The following is a 12,563-nucleotide window of genomic DNA, read 5'->3' on the forward strand; positions in this document are numbered from 1 at the left end:
GACATAAATCAAACTGAACAACTTTGGACTACTAGGGCCTCATGATTGCAAAATGTAATATTGCCCGTAGATGGGGGTGGCAGAGATGCCAACTTTGAAAGACTGGGTGTGAGATATGGACTGGTGCATGGTCACTGAGGTAGAGTTCTATAAGAATAGAGGGTGCCCTCGGAAATGGGACAAGGTGTGGGGCAAGTGGAATTAGTTTAGGGGGAATATCTGCAAGCCGCCCATTGTAGGGGGCACCAACATTCGTGCAAAAAACAGTGGGAGGGGTAGTCTAGATGAGATGGACAGTGAGAATCTTAATGTACAAGATGTTTTCCTGGCTGGAACCACTTGCTATATACAGTAAGACGTGTCTGTGCAATACTGATGCTATATTGTGATATTATGTTGAATAAACAGAATAGTTTAAACAAAAATGTGTTTATGAATTGGAGAGTCCATGTTTGGCTTATTTGGTTTACTACTAAGTCCCTAGTATAGTTTTCTGTGTTTGCCCAGTGTTCTGTAAATTAAATACTGCCAGTGGCCTGCAGCACTGATTGTGCCACCCAGCACAAGCAGCCTTTCAAAGGTCTCTCAGACTTGCCACTGCAGTGTCTGCACACAGTTTTTACTGCCATGTCGACTTGGCAAGTGCCCCCACTTGCCAGGCCCTAACCTTCCCTTTTCTTACATGTAAGGCATCCCTCAGGTAGGTCTAATGTGCCCCCATTGGCAGGGTGCAGTGTATGACAAAGGTAGGTCATGTTCTGGTGTGTTTGACATGTCCTGATAGCGAAATACTGCCAATTCCGTTTTAACACTATTGACCGCCTTTCTGTCCCATAGGCTATCACGGTAGTTGCTTTGTAACATCTTACAACCCTAATTTTAAATTGGTACAAGATAGGGAAATCAAATTTTGTATTCCTGAACTCAGGATTTAAAAATACATCTATTAGCAAAGATGATTTTTATATTATGTGTTTGAAAATACCACTTTTGGAAAGTGGATATTTTCTTGTCTAACCCTTCTTAGTGTCTCTGCTGGTTTGTGTATCGACTATCTAGTTTTGGAGTGACAGAGGCTGGGGGTGTTCATTCACTGTAGACAGTCACAGAGGGACGTTCAGGTGAATCCTGCCTTTCCTTGGTGACTCATAATTAGGCTGAATAGGCCTGGCCTGCACTTAGTGTGGTGTAAGGAATTTTCACTAGCACCTGCATACGCAGTGTCTCCTCTGCTCAATGCTGTCTCCACCTCCGGTAGTTAAGCTGGGCGAGAGAGGGCAGAACTGGTTTGGACTGTGCTCAGAGACCCTTGCCACAAAGAGAACAAAGGGTAAATGTGTTATAAATATTGGGGCCCTGACCTCAGGACTTTAGAACTCTTTTGGATCAAGGAACCTGCCAAGAAAAAGAGCTGGGGAAGCTGTGAGGAGGAACTACCACTTTGCTGTGTGCTTTGCTGTGTTGGCCTGCATTGGCTACTTCTGTCTTGGGCAGGGAAAGGACTGGACTGAACTTTCTGCATCTACTTTGAGTTTCTCCAAGGGATTGAGTTAGAGCTGCCCCCTGCTCAAGAAGTCTTACGAACAGCAAAGACTTTAAGTTAATCTGCTGGCAGCACTGGAAACTGTGTTTTGTGCTGCAACAGAAGAAAAAGCAATCCAACACCATCAACAACTGTTGGCTCCATGTCCTGAAGGCACCGCAGAGGGCACTGCTGTACTTTGCTCCGCAACCTAGGTTGCTGCTTACACCGTGACCTGTGGGCAGCGCACTTCGCACCGCCTCACTTCACACCACCGCCCTGGTATCCCCAATGACTCTACTCCATGCCAACATCGACGCCGGGTTTTTCACTATGATTTGAAGGCACACTTGTGACTTTCAAGACGCATCGCCCCATCCCACACAGTAACCTTGGTCTACCGTTGCCGGCACCATGACTCAGGTTCGTTAGCCATCGACAGCGTTTTAGAAGCGACGATGCTGCTACTTGCACCATGACCTGCTAGCACAGCATCGAGCACTGCCTCACTTTGAACCGCAGCCCTAGTCTCATCGATGCCACTGGATGGCATCACCTAGCCGCTGCCTGTACCGTGACCAGAGGGCACCGCACGCCGCACCGCTGCACTTTGCATCACAGCTCTGATTCTTGCCGATGCCAGTACTCCTGATTTCAACCGCACAGAGTTCGAACTGTGACTCCGGCACAACCTCCAGAACCAATGCCTCCAGAACCAGAACTCTCTCCCCATTTATTTGCGATCCTGCCCCCAGTATTCCCTTTTACGCAAAGCCCTTAAAACTTTTCTTTTTACTCAGGCCTTCCCCTCTTAATTTCGTCCCTGTCCCTCTAGTCTTTTCGTTCTTTTGGGTTTGTAGTACTGCATAGCGCCATGAAACCGCTGGGTATACGAGCGCTCTAGAAATATTTTTAAACTCAAACTCAATGCCTGCCGATGCTGGCTCTTCGGAGCTCACTGCGAGGTCACAGACACCCTGCATTTCTAAAGGTACTGTTTTGGGGGGCTTCCCAACATCATAGCTGGCCTGTGATGCTGCAGTCAGCCAGAACTGTTTGGGTTTGTTGTTCACAATGCCGTGATAGCCCCGGACTGAGCTATTGACTCCAAGGAATTGTATTTCAAGTCTATTTGTACTTATTGATACTTCTAAGAAGTGTATGGTGGATTTTTATCCTTTTTAGTCTTGTTTTGCACAGATAAAATATTGGATATTTTTTAAAAACTGGTGTGGTGTCCTTTTGTAGTGTTTTCACTATATTACTTTTGGATATGTGCAAATGCTTTACACACTGCCTCTGAGATGACCCTGACTGCGTGTGCCAAGCTACCAGGGGGATGAGTAGGGGTTATTTTAGAAGTGTATCCCCCTTATCCTAACTAAGAAAAAGGGTCCCTACTTGGACAGGGTAGCAACCTGCCAATTGCAGACCCCCATTTCTAACAGGGGGCATGAGCCACTTCCTGATTGTTTGGGTGCCCTCATCTTTGAGATGGAGGGGACTGGAATGTGTGCTTAACATTGCCTCTCCCACCTGAGGGGTTGGGTTGGCAAAGATGGGCACACCTCCCTCTTAGCTTGTTTTCCCCGCTGATTCTCCTGTCCAAAATGGGTGACAGAACAAGTGGGAGTCAGTTGCTGGGGACAACAAAAGGCAGGGACAGCTCACAAAGGCTGCAGGCATTTGAAGCTTCCCCTTTGTGGACCCAGCCCATCCTGGGGGAGGAGGCATGACTCCTCTGCCCAGGATGGGCTTTGTTTCTGGATCCAGAGAGAGGAGGCTCTCTACCCAAGAGTTCAGAAACCTGTAAGGGGTGGTATATGGCAGGCAGCCATCAGGAACCAAACCAGGGCTGGTTGTTTTTCAGGGGGCATCTCTAGGATGCCCTCAGAGTGCATTTTACATTAAATCCCACACTGGCATCAGTATAGGTTTATTGTCCTGAGAAGTTTGCTACCAAACTTCCCAGGTTTAAATAAAGCCATTATGGAGCTGGGGAGTTCGTAATGACCAACTCCCAGCCCATATACTCTTTATGGATTTACTACACTTACAATGTCTACGAATAGACAGACACTGTAGGGGTACAGGTCTTATACCACTGTACCCTCACCTGATGTTTAGTGCAACCTTCTGGAGGGGTGGCTTACCTAGGCCTCAGGCAGCGGGCTGTAGGCATGGCAGACAGGGATGTGTGCCATGTCGACTCTTCACTTTTCTCTGCACCACAACATGCAGCCTGCAATGGCAGTGTGTGCGTGTTAAGGTACAAGGCGTCTAAGGGTGGCACAATAGGTGCTGCAGCCCTTAGAGGTCTTATCTGGTCATAGTGCCTTTGGTACCCATAGTATCTTTTGCAAGGAGCTTACCTGTGGCCAGAGATGTGCCAATTGGGGTGAAATTGTACAGTTTTGGGAAAGAACACAAACCCTGGGAGCCTGATTGGCAAGGACCCAGGGCACATTAAGTCAGGTTGTATCAGATGTCATACAAAAGGTGGGGGTAACTGTAAAGATCAAATCCAGGCAATTTGTAGAAAAAAGTCATTTATTGAAGAATTAGCATAGGGACCTCCAGCTCCATCCTCCTCCAGCTTCACAGCACAGTTTCTCAGTACTTCTAATCATTACATTCCAATGTGCCTAGCAACATGCATACATTCCATTTAAAGTAACTCTACACATCTTCCCCTTTATACATTTCTAAAACAGAAAACATTAACTAACATTGTTACGAAAAATGAAAACATAAATAATTCCAAAAGAATGTATGGAATTAAGATGGAAATTAACCACTAAGAATTTGGAATAACATAGAAATAAATCACAAAGAATTGGAAAATTAATCATTAAGTAATGTCTGAGGAGCACAACATTTAGAAATGTTACCATAACTCCAAGTTAACCCATCATGTAAAATTGCAATATTTTTTTTGACATCCCTCACCTGAATAGGTTTAGAATACTTGCTATCACCTTTTGCAACAGTACCTCCAAGCCTTACTACAACCCAAACACCACCTCTAATATCTGGCAGTCTTAACACCTCTCGTTTGGTTATAATGACTAGCAGCAGCCATTTGTTGATTAGTAACGTCTCTTCTAATTACCTCTCGATCCACCCACACACAGTCTTTGTCCCTCAACCATCAAGTCCAGGTTCTCTCCCCTTAAGAGATACGAAAGGTGACACACCAGTTACAGAATGAGGTGTTATTCTGTAAGACCATATCAACTTTTTTTAATTCATCAGACCATGATAACCCATTGCACAATGAAAGTTGTATGTTATCCATAATCAATCGATTGATCCTTTCTACCAAACCATTGGCCTGAGGTCTGAACATGGCAACTCTCTCATGTTTCACTCTATTCCCACAAAGAAACTCTTCCATCCTCCTAGAGACCAATTGAGGCCCATTATCCGAAACCAGAATTTTGGGAATTCCTTCATTCATGAAAACTTTCTCCAAAAACGTAATGACTTTCTCTGTCACAATGCTATCAACTGTCTCAACAACAAACCATTTGGAATGAGAATCCACCAAAACCATTAGAAATTTACAGTTTGATCCTAATTTAGAAATAGGGCCCAAAAAATCTATTGCTACTCTTTCCCAGGGACGCTCCAGAAACCTCACACAAGCAAGCGGAGGTTGCCGCACGACCCTGGTCTTATCACTAGAGGCACAAGCATAACAATCTTTGACAGCACTCTCAATATCTCTATCTATGCCAGGCCACCAAAATGACTGGCGGACACGTCGTTTGGTCATATTTCTCCCTAGATGTCCTTCGTGGGCATTGTTAACAATCTTAACTTTGAGACCCTCTGGTGGTACCAATTTATCTCTCCTCCACAGCTTACCTTCACATACATTCAACTCATCCACTACATTATTATATCCCTTAAAACGCAAATCATAGATTAACTCTCCAGCCCATCCATCACAAATGCCTTGCATGACCTTCCTTAACACAATATTATCCAACATTGCAGCATCCCACTCTTCCTTTGCAAAAGCCTGTTCCTCAGTGTTCTTTATCACATCCATTTCAACCTCAGCTTCTTCTCCGTTTACCATAATGGGCATCCTTGATAAACAATCCGCCAATATATTCTTCAAACCCTTCACGTACTCAACTTCAAAATTAGCACAGATAGCATCCATCTCGAGATCCTTGGAGTTACACTCCCATCCAAACCTTTACCACCTTTAAATTGATGTTTGTGGTCAGTACGGAGTTTAAATGGCAAACCCCGAACAAAATACTTGAAATGTGTGATCCCCCAACAGCACGCTAGGGCTTCCTTTTCTATCACAGAGTATGACCTTTCCGCACCCTGTAGCCTCCTAGATGCAAATCCAATGATTCTTTCTTCATCCTCAATCACTTGTGTCAACACAGCTCCAATACCAATAGCACTGGCATCTGTTGTAACGTAAGTCTTGACTTTAACATCAAAGTGACCAAGACTAGGTGCAGACAAAATTCCGTCTTTAACTTTTTTAAATGCTACCTCGCAATTATCGCACCATACAAATTCTACACCAGTTTTCAATAGCAGTCGCAGGGGTTCCACAATGTCAGTAAATCCTCTCACAAATTTTGAACAGTACTCAGCTAATCCCAAGAAGCTCTTAAGCTGGTCTTTATTCATTGGAACGGGAGCATCTTTAATTGCAATTACAATGCTTTTCTTTGGTCTGATTCCTTCTCTAGAAATCTCGTGCCCTAGATAACTCACCATATCTCTTCTCAATTGACATTTCTCTTTCTTAATAGTCAAACCATGTTGTCTCATCCGACACAAAACATTCTCCAACACATTATCATGATGACTATGATCCTTTCGCACAAACAGGACATCGTCCTGAAAACACAGAACATCATTTAATGCCTGAAGAACTTTTCCCATAACTCTCTGAAACACAGCTGATGCTGACGCCAGCCCAAAAGGCATTCTCTGGTAACGAAATGCCCCCAGCGGTGTCACAAAAGATGTTAAATGTCTTGACTCTTCATTGAGATCGATCTGATGATATGCTGCTGACATATCAATTACGCTAAAGACACTACCACCACCCATTGCAGTCAACATCTCTGAAATATTAGGTATAGTTTGCCGATCAACCCATATGTTCTTGTTCAAATCGCGACAATCTATGCATAAACGAATATTCTTTCCACCATCCTTTGGTGCGACGACAATGGGCGCCAACCATTCCGAGGCCTCTATGGGTTCAATTATTCCTAATTTGAATAATTTGTCAAGTTCTTCTTGTAAAGGACCTTTCATTAAATGGGGTATGGACCTTACTTTATGAACAACAGGTGTTGCATTTTTTTTAAGTATAATTTTGTGAGAGAAATCCTTGAGCTTCCCCAATTGGTCAGAAAAAACATCAGAATATCTCTCCATTTACCACAAAAATTGACCCGCACCAAGGTTTGTGTACAAGTACTGTATTGTCAAAGTTCTATAGTTCACAAGTATTGTTGATGATCAGTAGGAAACTTCCCACAAATAAGAATCTCAAAAAGAGCTTGATTGAAGATTTTCAAATGTTCTTTATTCAATGCTTCAATTAAAATAACAGAATTGCTTGTTGCCAACGCGTTTCCTCACATCCGTGACTTCTTCAGGGCTCAATTGGTAATTTTCTGAAAAGAATTACGACAGCCACCATATAGTCTTTATGTTATCACAGTCTGATATTCTCAAAGTAATATGCTCGTTGTGTACCCCTCTATCCACTCAGCACAGCACAGGGAAGGTACCTCCAGTTCGTTTGTAGGACTTTAGTCGGTTATTTTGCAGTGGCCAGCGGTCATCTGTGTAGAGATGATTCCCAAAGCGTCCCGATCTGTATATTATATATTGTTGCATTTTTTTTAAGTATAATTTTGTGAGAGAAATCCTTGAGCTTCCCCAATTGGTCAGAAAAAACATCAGAATATCTCTCCATTATTGATGAATCATAACTATCCACATTATGGAAACCACAGATTGAACAGGTTCACTTGCATTTGTATTCAAAATTATTCCCAAATCTTTTTGGTGACGCCACCCCAGTAAATTTGATCCTTGTTTGGTTAAATACACACGCCCGTAAACTTTCTTGTTTTCAAATTCAATCACCATCCATTTTAAACCCAAAATGTCAATCGTCTTCCCACCATAGCCAACTGCCTTAATATCAGGAGCCTCCCAGTGTTCCTCATCTGCCAGCACACCCCAAGTATTGAAATACATTTCTTTAGACAAAAGAGTATACAGACTTCCAGAATCGATTAACATTTTCACACCCTTGGAATCTAAGTTGATAACATAATGGGGCTTATCTAATTTATCAGTACTTTCTTTGACTATGGTACAAATATCCCTGTTGCCATTTGTCATGAGAGAACTTGCTTGACAAGCAACCACATCATCGATACACATGATAAACTCATTATTATCTTCACAGGAATTATCAATTTCATGCACAGAACTCATTTTTTTCCTACAAGCTTTGGCAATATGTCCTCTTTTGCCACATGTTCTACATATTGCATTCCTCCCCATACACTTTGTGCTAGATGCGATATGGCCAGGTGCACCACATCGATAACATTTGATCGGTCGTATCCCAACACTAGATAGAGACCTATCATTCAGAGAATAATCACTACTTTTGTTAGAACCCTTAATGAAAGGTTTCGATTGTGACTTACTAGGAGGTTTAACTATCTTGGTTTCATCAACGTTGGCATGAATTTCTGAATCTTTGGAAAGAGTAGTTTTAGCCCCCGAATCTTTACATGCCATTGAATTAGAACATTTATCCATCTCTTTTATCCAAATATCAGTGTTTTCTAAATCTTTTGCGATCTGTATAGCCTCTTCTAGAGTAGCATATTCTATAAGTAATTTTTCACACACTCTTTTATTATTCGTGCATCTCACTATCTGGTCTCGTATAAGTGAATCTGACAATTTTTCAAATTGACAAGTCAAAGATAACCCCCTTAGAGCAGAAACATAAGACGCAATATCTTCATCTATTTTCTGACCTCTACAGAAAAACTTGTGTCTTTCAAGAACTACATTAACTTTAGCTATAAACTTCTGATCTAACATTTGCATAGTCATTTCATATACGTTTGTAGGTTGACCATCGCCATTGCCCAGTGAAACTTCAGGAAGATTCTCATATAATCTTCGACCTTCAACCCCAAGGTTATGTAATAATAATGCTTGCTTACGCACTGGTCCATACTTGTCCGCACCTGTGGCAAGAATATAAGTTAAAAATAGTTTTTTCCATTCCTTCCATGGAATACTAGGTTCTCCTGGAGTGGGAAGGAAAGAAGGAGGTGTGGGCAACCCTTGATCCCCCATTGTGGAGAAATAACAAATATTCCTAATTAGCTTAGAAAATCCAATTAGCTGCCTATGCTAACAGTAGACCTGAAAGGCAAAAGTTAATGCTTAAACAACAAACCAAAATGATAAATCACAATAAAGGAAACAACCTCTTGGAAATTCCGATTGTCACAGTTTGTAGAAGCAGAGATCTCAACACACGTTTTCCTCAGTTCCCCAGCTGAAGAAAACCTCTTTGAAATTCTGATTGTCACAGTTTGTAGAAGCAGAGATCTCAACACACGTTTTCCTCAGTTCCCCAGCTGAACCTAAAACAAGTCTTGAGTCGTTTTTTTTTTTTTTTACTATCACCAAGAGTAGTTCCTCGACGTGTGCTGAATGTTGAACAGTGAACGTTATCCCAAAGTACAAAAATGGCATCCACGTTGCGTTTGTCTACGTGGTTTTCTAAGGGAATTAGACTCCAATACGTGATGCGCGATGACATACTCGTTTTCCAGGCGTTCCGAAGATGAAGATGGTCGTGTTCTTTGAAAGGCGAACAAAAACAATTCTGGAACACAACGATGGCCGCGTTCTCTAAACTCGGTAAGAAAAATGTTTATTTTCAACCAGGCACCCGCTGGGCATCAGGCAACCGTTTTTTTCACAATTCGAGTTTAAACAAGGAAAAAATCGGCAATGACGATCTGAAAAAACGCAAATGACCACATTCCAGTCAAAGTCCAATTAGGACATGCACGATCGATCAGCAATGTTCAGCTAAAGAGATTCCAAGCAGTAAACAATTTATTTACGTAAAACGCTGCAAACTTCTAATACATGTAATTCTGCACAGATTTCAGGCAGCAACAGTTAATTTACGTAAAACACAGCAGTTGTCATAAAAGTATCAGGATTTTGTGTCGAGTATGCTTACTATCAAGTAGACAGGTTACAAAAACTTGACGAATTAAATCATTTCTTTACGCAGTAAAGGATGTAAGTGATCCAAAAATGCAGATCATATTTAAGTGAATCCAACGAATTTAATCTGGTACTCACGAACAGTAGGATGGTAATTTATCAAATGATCCAAGGGTGGAGGTACCAGTCAATCTCTGCCCCTTGCGCAGAAAGGTCCATGGGTTTCCCTCGTCGCCAATGTAAAGATCAAATCCAGGCAATTTGTAGAAATAAGTCCTTTATTGAAGAATTAGCAGAGGGACCTCCAGCTCCATCCTCCTTCAGCTTCACAGCACAGTTTCTTAGTACTTCTAATCATTACATTCCAATGTGCCTAGCAACATGCATACATTCCATTTAAAGCAACTCTACAGTAACCATGCAAAAAGTGACACTTTCCTACAATACAGAATTGTTGTCATCAATCACCCACCTTCATTAGAGTTGTTAAGCGTACCCCAACATCATATAATTGTTATTGCCCCCAACACAGGTGGCCTGGTCTAGGTTGGTGAAGTAGTACCCATGTACTCAGCTTGTTGCCACAGTTGAAATCTCAACTCTGCTGTCACAAAGCACACAGACACATTGGGTTGCTTACATTTTCCTTTGTCCTTGTCAGACACCAGACCAGCCTTGGGATGTGTTCCTCCTCAGCTATCCCCAACTACGTTCTTTCTTAATGAGCTGCAACCTCATATATTCCAAAGGATCACAAGGAAACTGTTCGCATACCCAACACAACAAAATTGTTTTTGCTACTGAAAAGAATTGACTCCAACCAGACCATCTCTTCCCTTCTTTCCTTTTCGTCCATTAAAAGCCATAACCAATATAAGTTTCAGTGCTTCTCATAGATTTTGGAGGACAGCAATCGTCTCGCAAATTAAGACTTGTAGGTTCATTTACGGTTTGACTGAGCAGGATCACCACCATAAATCAAGCATGCTTTATTTAGCAGTGGAGAGTAGCTAAGTTCCCAACAAAGTAGTCTCATCTGGGCCAACAACTTGAACTTAAAACTTAGGGCCTGACTACCATCTACCACAAGCTGCCTTGTCAGCATGTTAGCATGCCCACTCTACTTCGGGCACATGCTGATTTTTCCTGTATGGGCGAGCCATATGAGGTGTGACATGCCTGGGTAGGATACATGTATAATTAAACTCAAACAAAGAGAGAAAACACTCTTGGTTTTGGTGCCACTGACCTCTATTTCTCTGCGCTGTGCCAACACAAGCACTCTTGGCAGAAATGCTCTGCTGCACTGGCAGCATTCTAATTGCCACTGGAGTTTAAATGACCCCGTCAAAGAACTGGTCTTTGATTAACTGCTGAGTAGCAAAGAAAGATGACGTGAGCATCTTCAAAGAAGATTAATTGAGAGGTTGTTTTAACGTTCTGTTTCCTGTGCCACTCTGGAAAATATCGTTTTCATGTAAAAACATTGTTATATGGCTGCTGAGAAGAATAAGGAGGAAATAAATACAGAATCATCATCTCTGATCCTGATATTAAATCTCGTTTGGGTAAGATTCGTTCCAAGACGTCTGATTTTGTTTTGCCATTTAAGTTAGAGACCAAGGACCTTTTTGGACAAGCTTGCTATTTTATTCTACGTTTATACCTTTCAAACAAGTGTCTATGAAGCGCAAGGAAATGTTGCTCTCTTGTAATCGAAGTTCTGCATCACAGGGATCATTATTGAAGTCATAAGTGATTCTCACACATGCCCAGTCTCTCCTTCAACATGAAAAATACACCTTTGGTCAGATCGAATGTAACTGCGTCCCACACAAAGAAGTGAGCCTGTGAGGCAACCGCTGCTACAAAGTGTGATTGGATATGGAAGTTGCTGGCTCCTTAAAAGAGCAGCACATGTTTTTAGTATCACTATACATGCAGCATCTGGACATATTTAACTTAGTGTTTCAAATGTGGGGTTATCTTCTCCCTTTGCAGCAGGTTTAAGTTTTGTGTTGCCATGCTGGCTGTCTTATGTCTTTTACCTTCTCTAACTGGATATGTTATTGATTGTAACTGAAGTATGCTTGGATCACTGCACAGGAGTGGGGCTTTCAATGAAGATCGCTATGATGTAGAACTAGGATAATAACATTTCCTTTTTCTGAATTATCTTTTGTGTGATGCTTTATTTAATGTTGTATTTTTCAATTCCCATTAAAAATTGTGTTTTTTTAAGCAAACACCTACTAATAGTTACTATCCTATTTTTGTTTGAATGCAGTGATTATTCTACTCCTTTTGCCCGTTTCGACGATTCAAGCACACTTGAAAGATTACCTGCTTATAGAGTAATGTCTATGTTACGGCTAATTCGAGTTTCAAAACTTGTGAGATATGCTGATTATCTGGAAGTGGTAAGTTTTGTAATCTTATAACTATTACAATCTTTCATGACAACTACAAAATAATGAGGGGAAAAGGTTATGCCTTTCTCTGATTTTGTCTGTGATGATTTCCAACATCTTTCAAGAATTAAAATGTAAAAAGAACCCTGTATTCCCGTTATGTCTTGCAAGGTTCATGTCAAGGATATCGTAAAAGATGAACACTGAGCCCATCAGGTTCAATTTCAGTTATGTTTATCTAAGATTGAGTAAAAGCCTAATAGGAAAAAACCGTTAAAATTCAACCACCCATGCTATCTTAAAAAGTTAAACTGAAGGCTAAACAGGCTTTCACCCAACTCTGATGAAAC

General features: G+C 41.6%; 1 protein-coding gene across 6 annotated transcripts in view; it reads left to right on the forward strand.

Moving 5' to 3' along the window:
- LOC144761611 (potassium/sodium hyperpolarization-activated cyclic nucleotide-gated channel 1-like) overlaps positions 1-12,563 on the forward strand; it is a 1,852,618-nt gene that overhangs the window by 434,886 nt on the left and 1,405,169 nt on the right. For all 6 annotated transcript variants that reach the window (XR_013595810.1, XR_013595808.1, XR_013595809.1 and 3 more), the window contains exon 4: positions 12,090-12,222. Coding sequence is in view for 3 of the 6 variants with exons in the window: in XM_078646912.1 (XP_078503038.1) it covers positions 12,090-12,222 (133 nt within the window). In the remaining 3 variants the exon portion in view is untranslated. The remainder of the gene's footprint in view (positions 1-12,089; positions 12,223-12,563) is intronic.

Source organism: Lissotriton helveticus, chromosome 6 (assembly GCF_964261635.1).
Source record: "Lissotriton helveticus chromosome 6, aLisHel1.1, whole genome shotgun sequence".
Taxonomy (NCBI): Eukaryota; Metazoa; Chordata; class Amphibia; order Caudata; family Salamandridae; genus Lissotriton; species Lissotriton helveticus.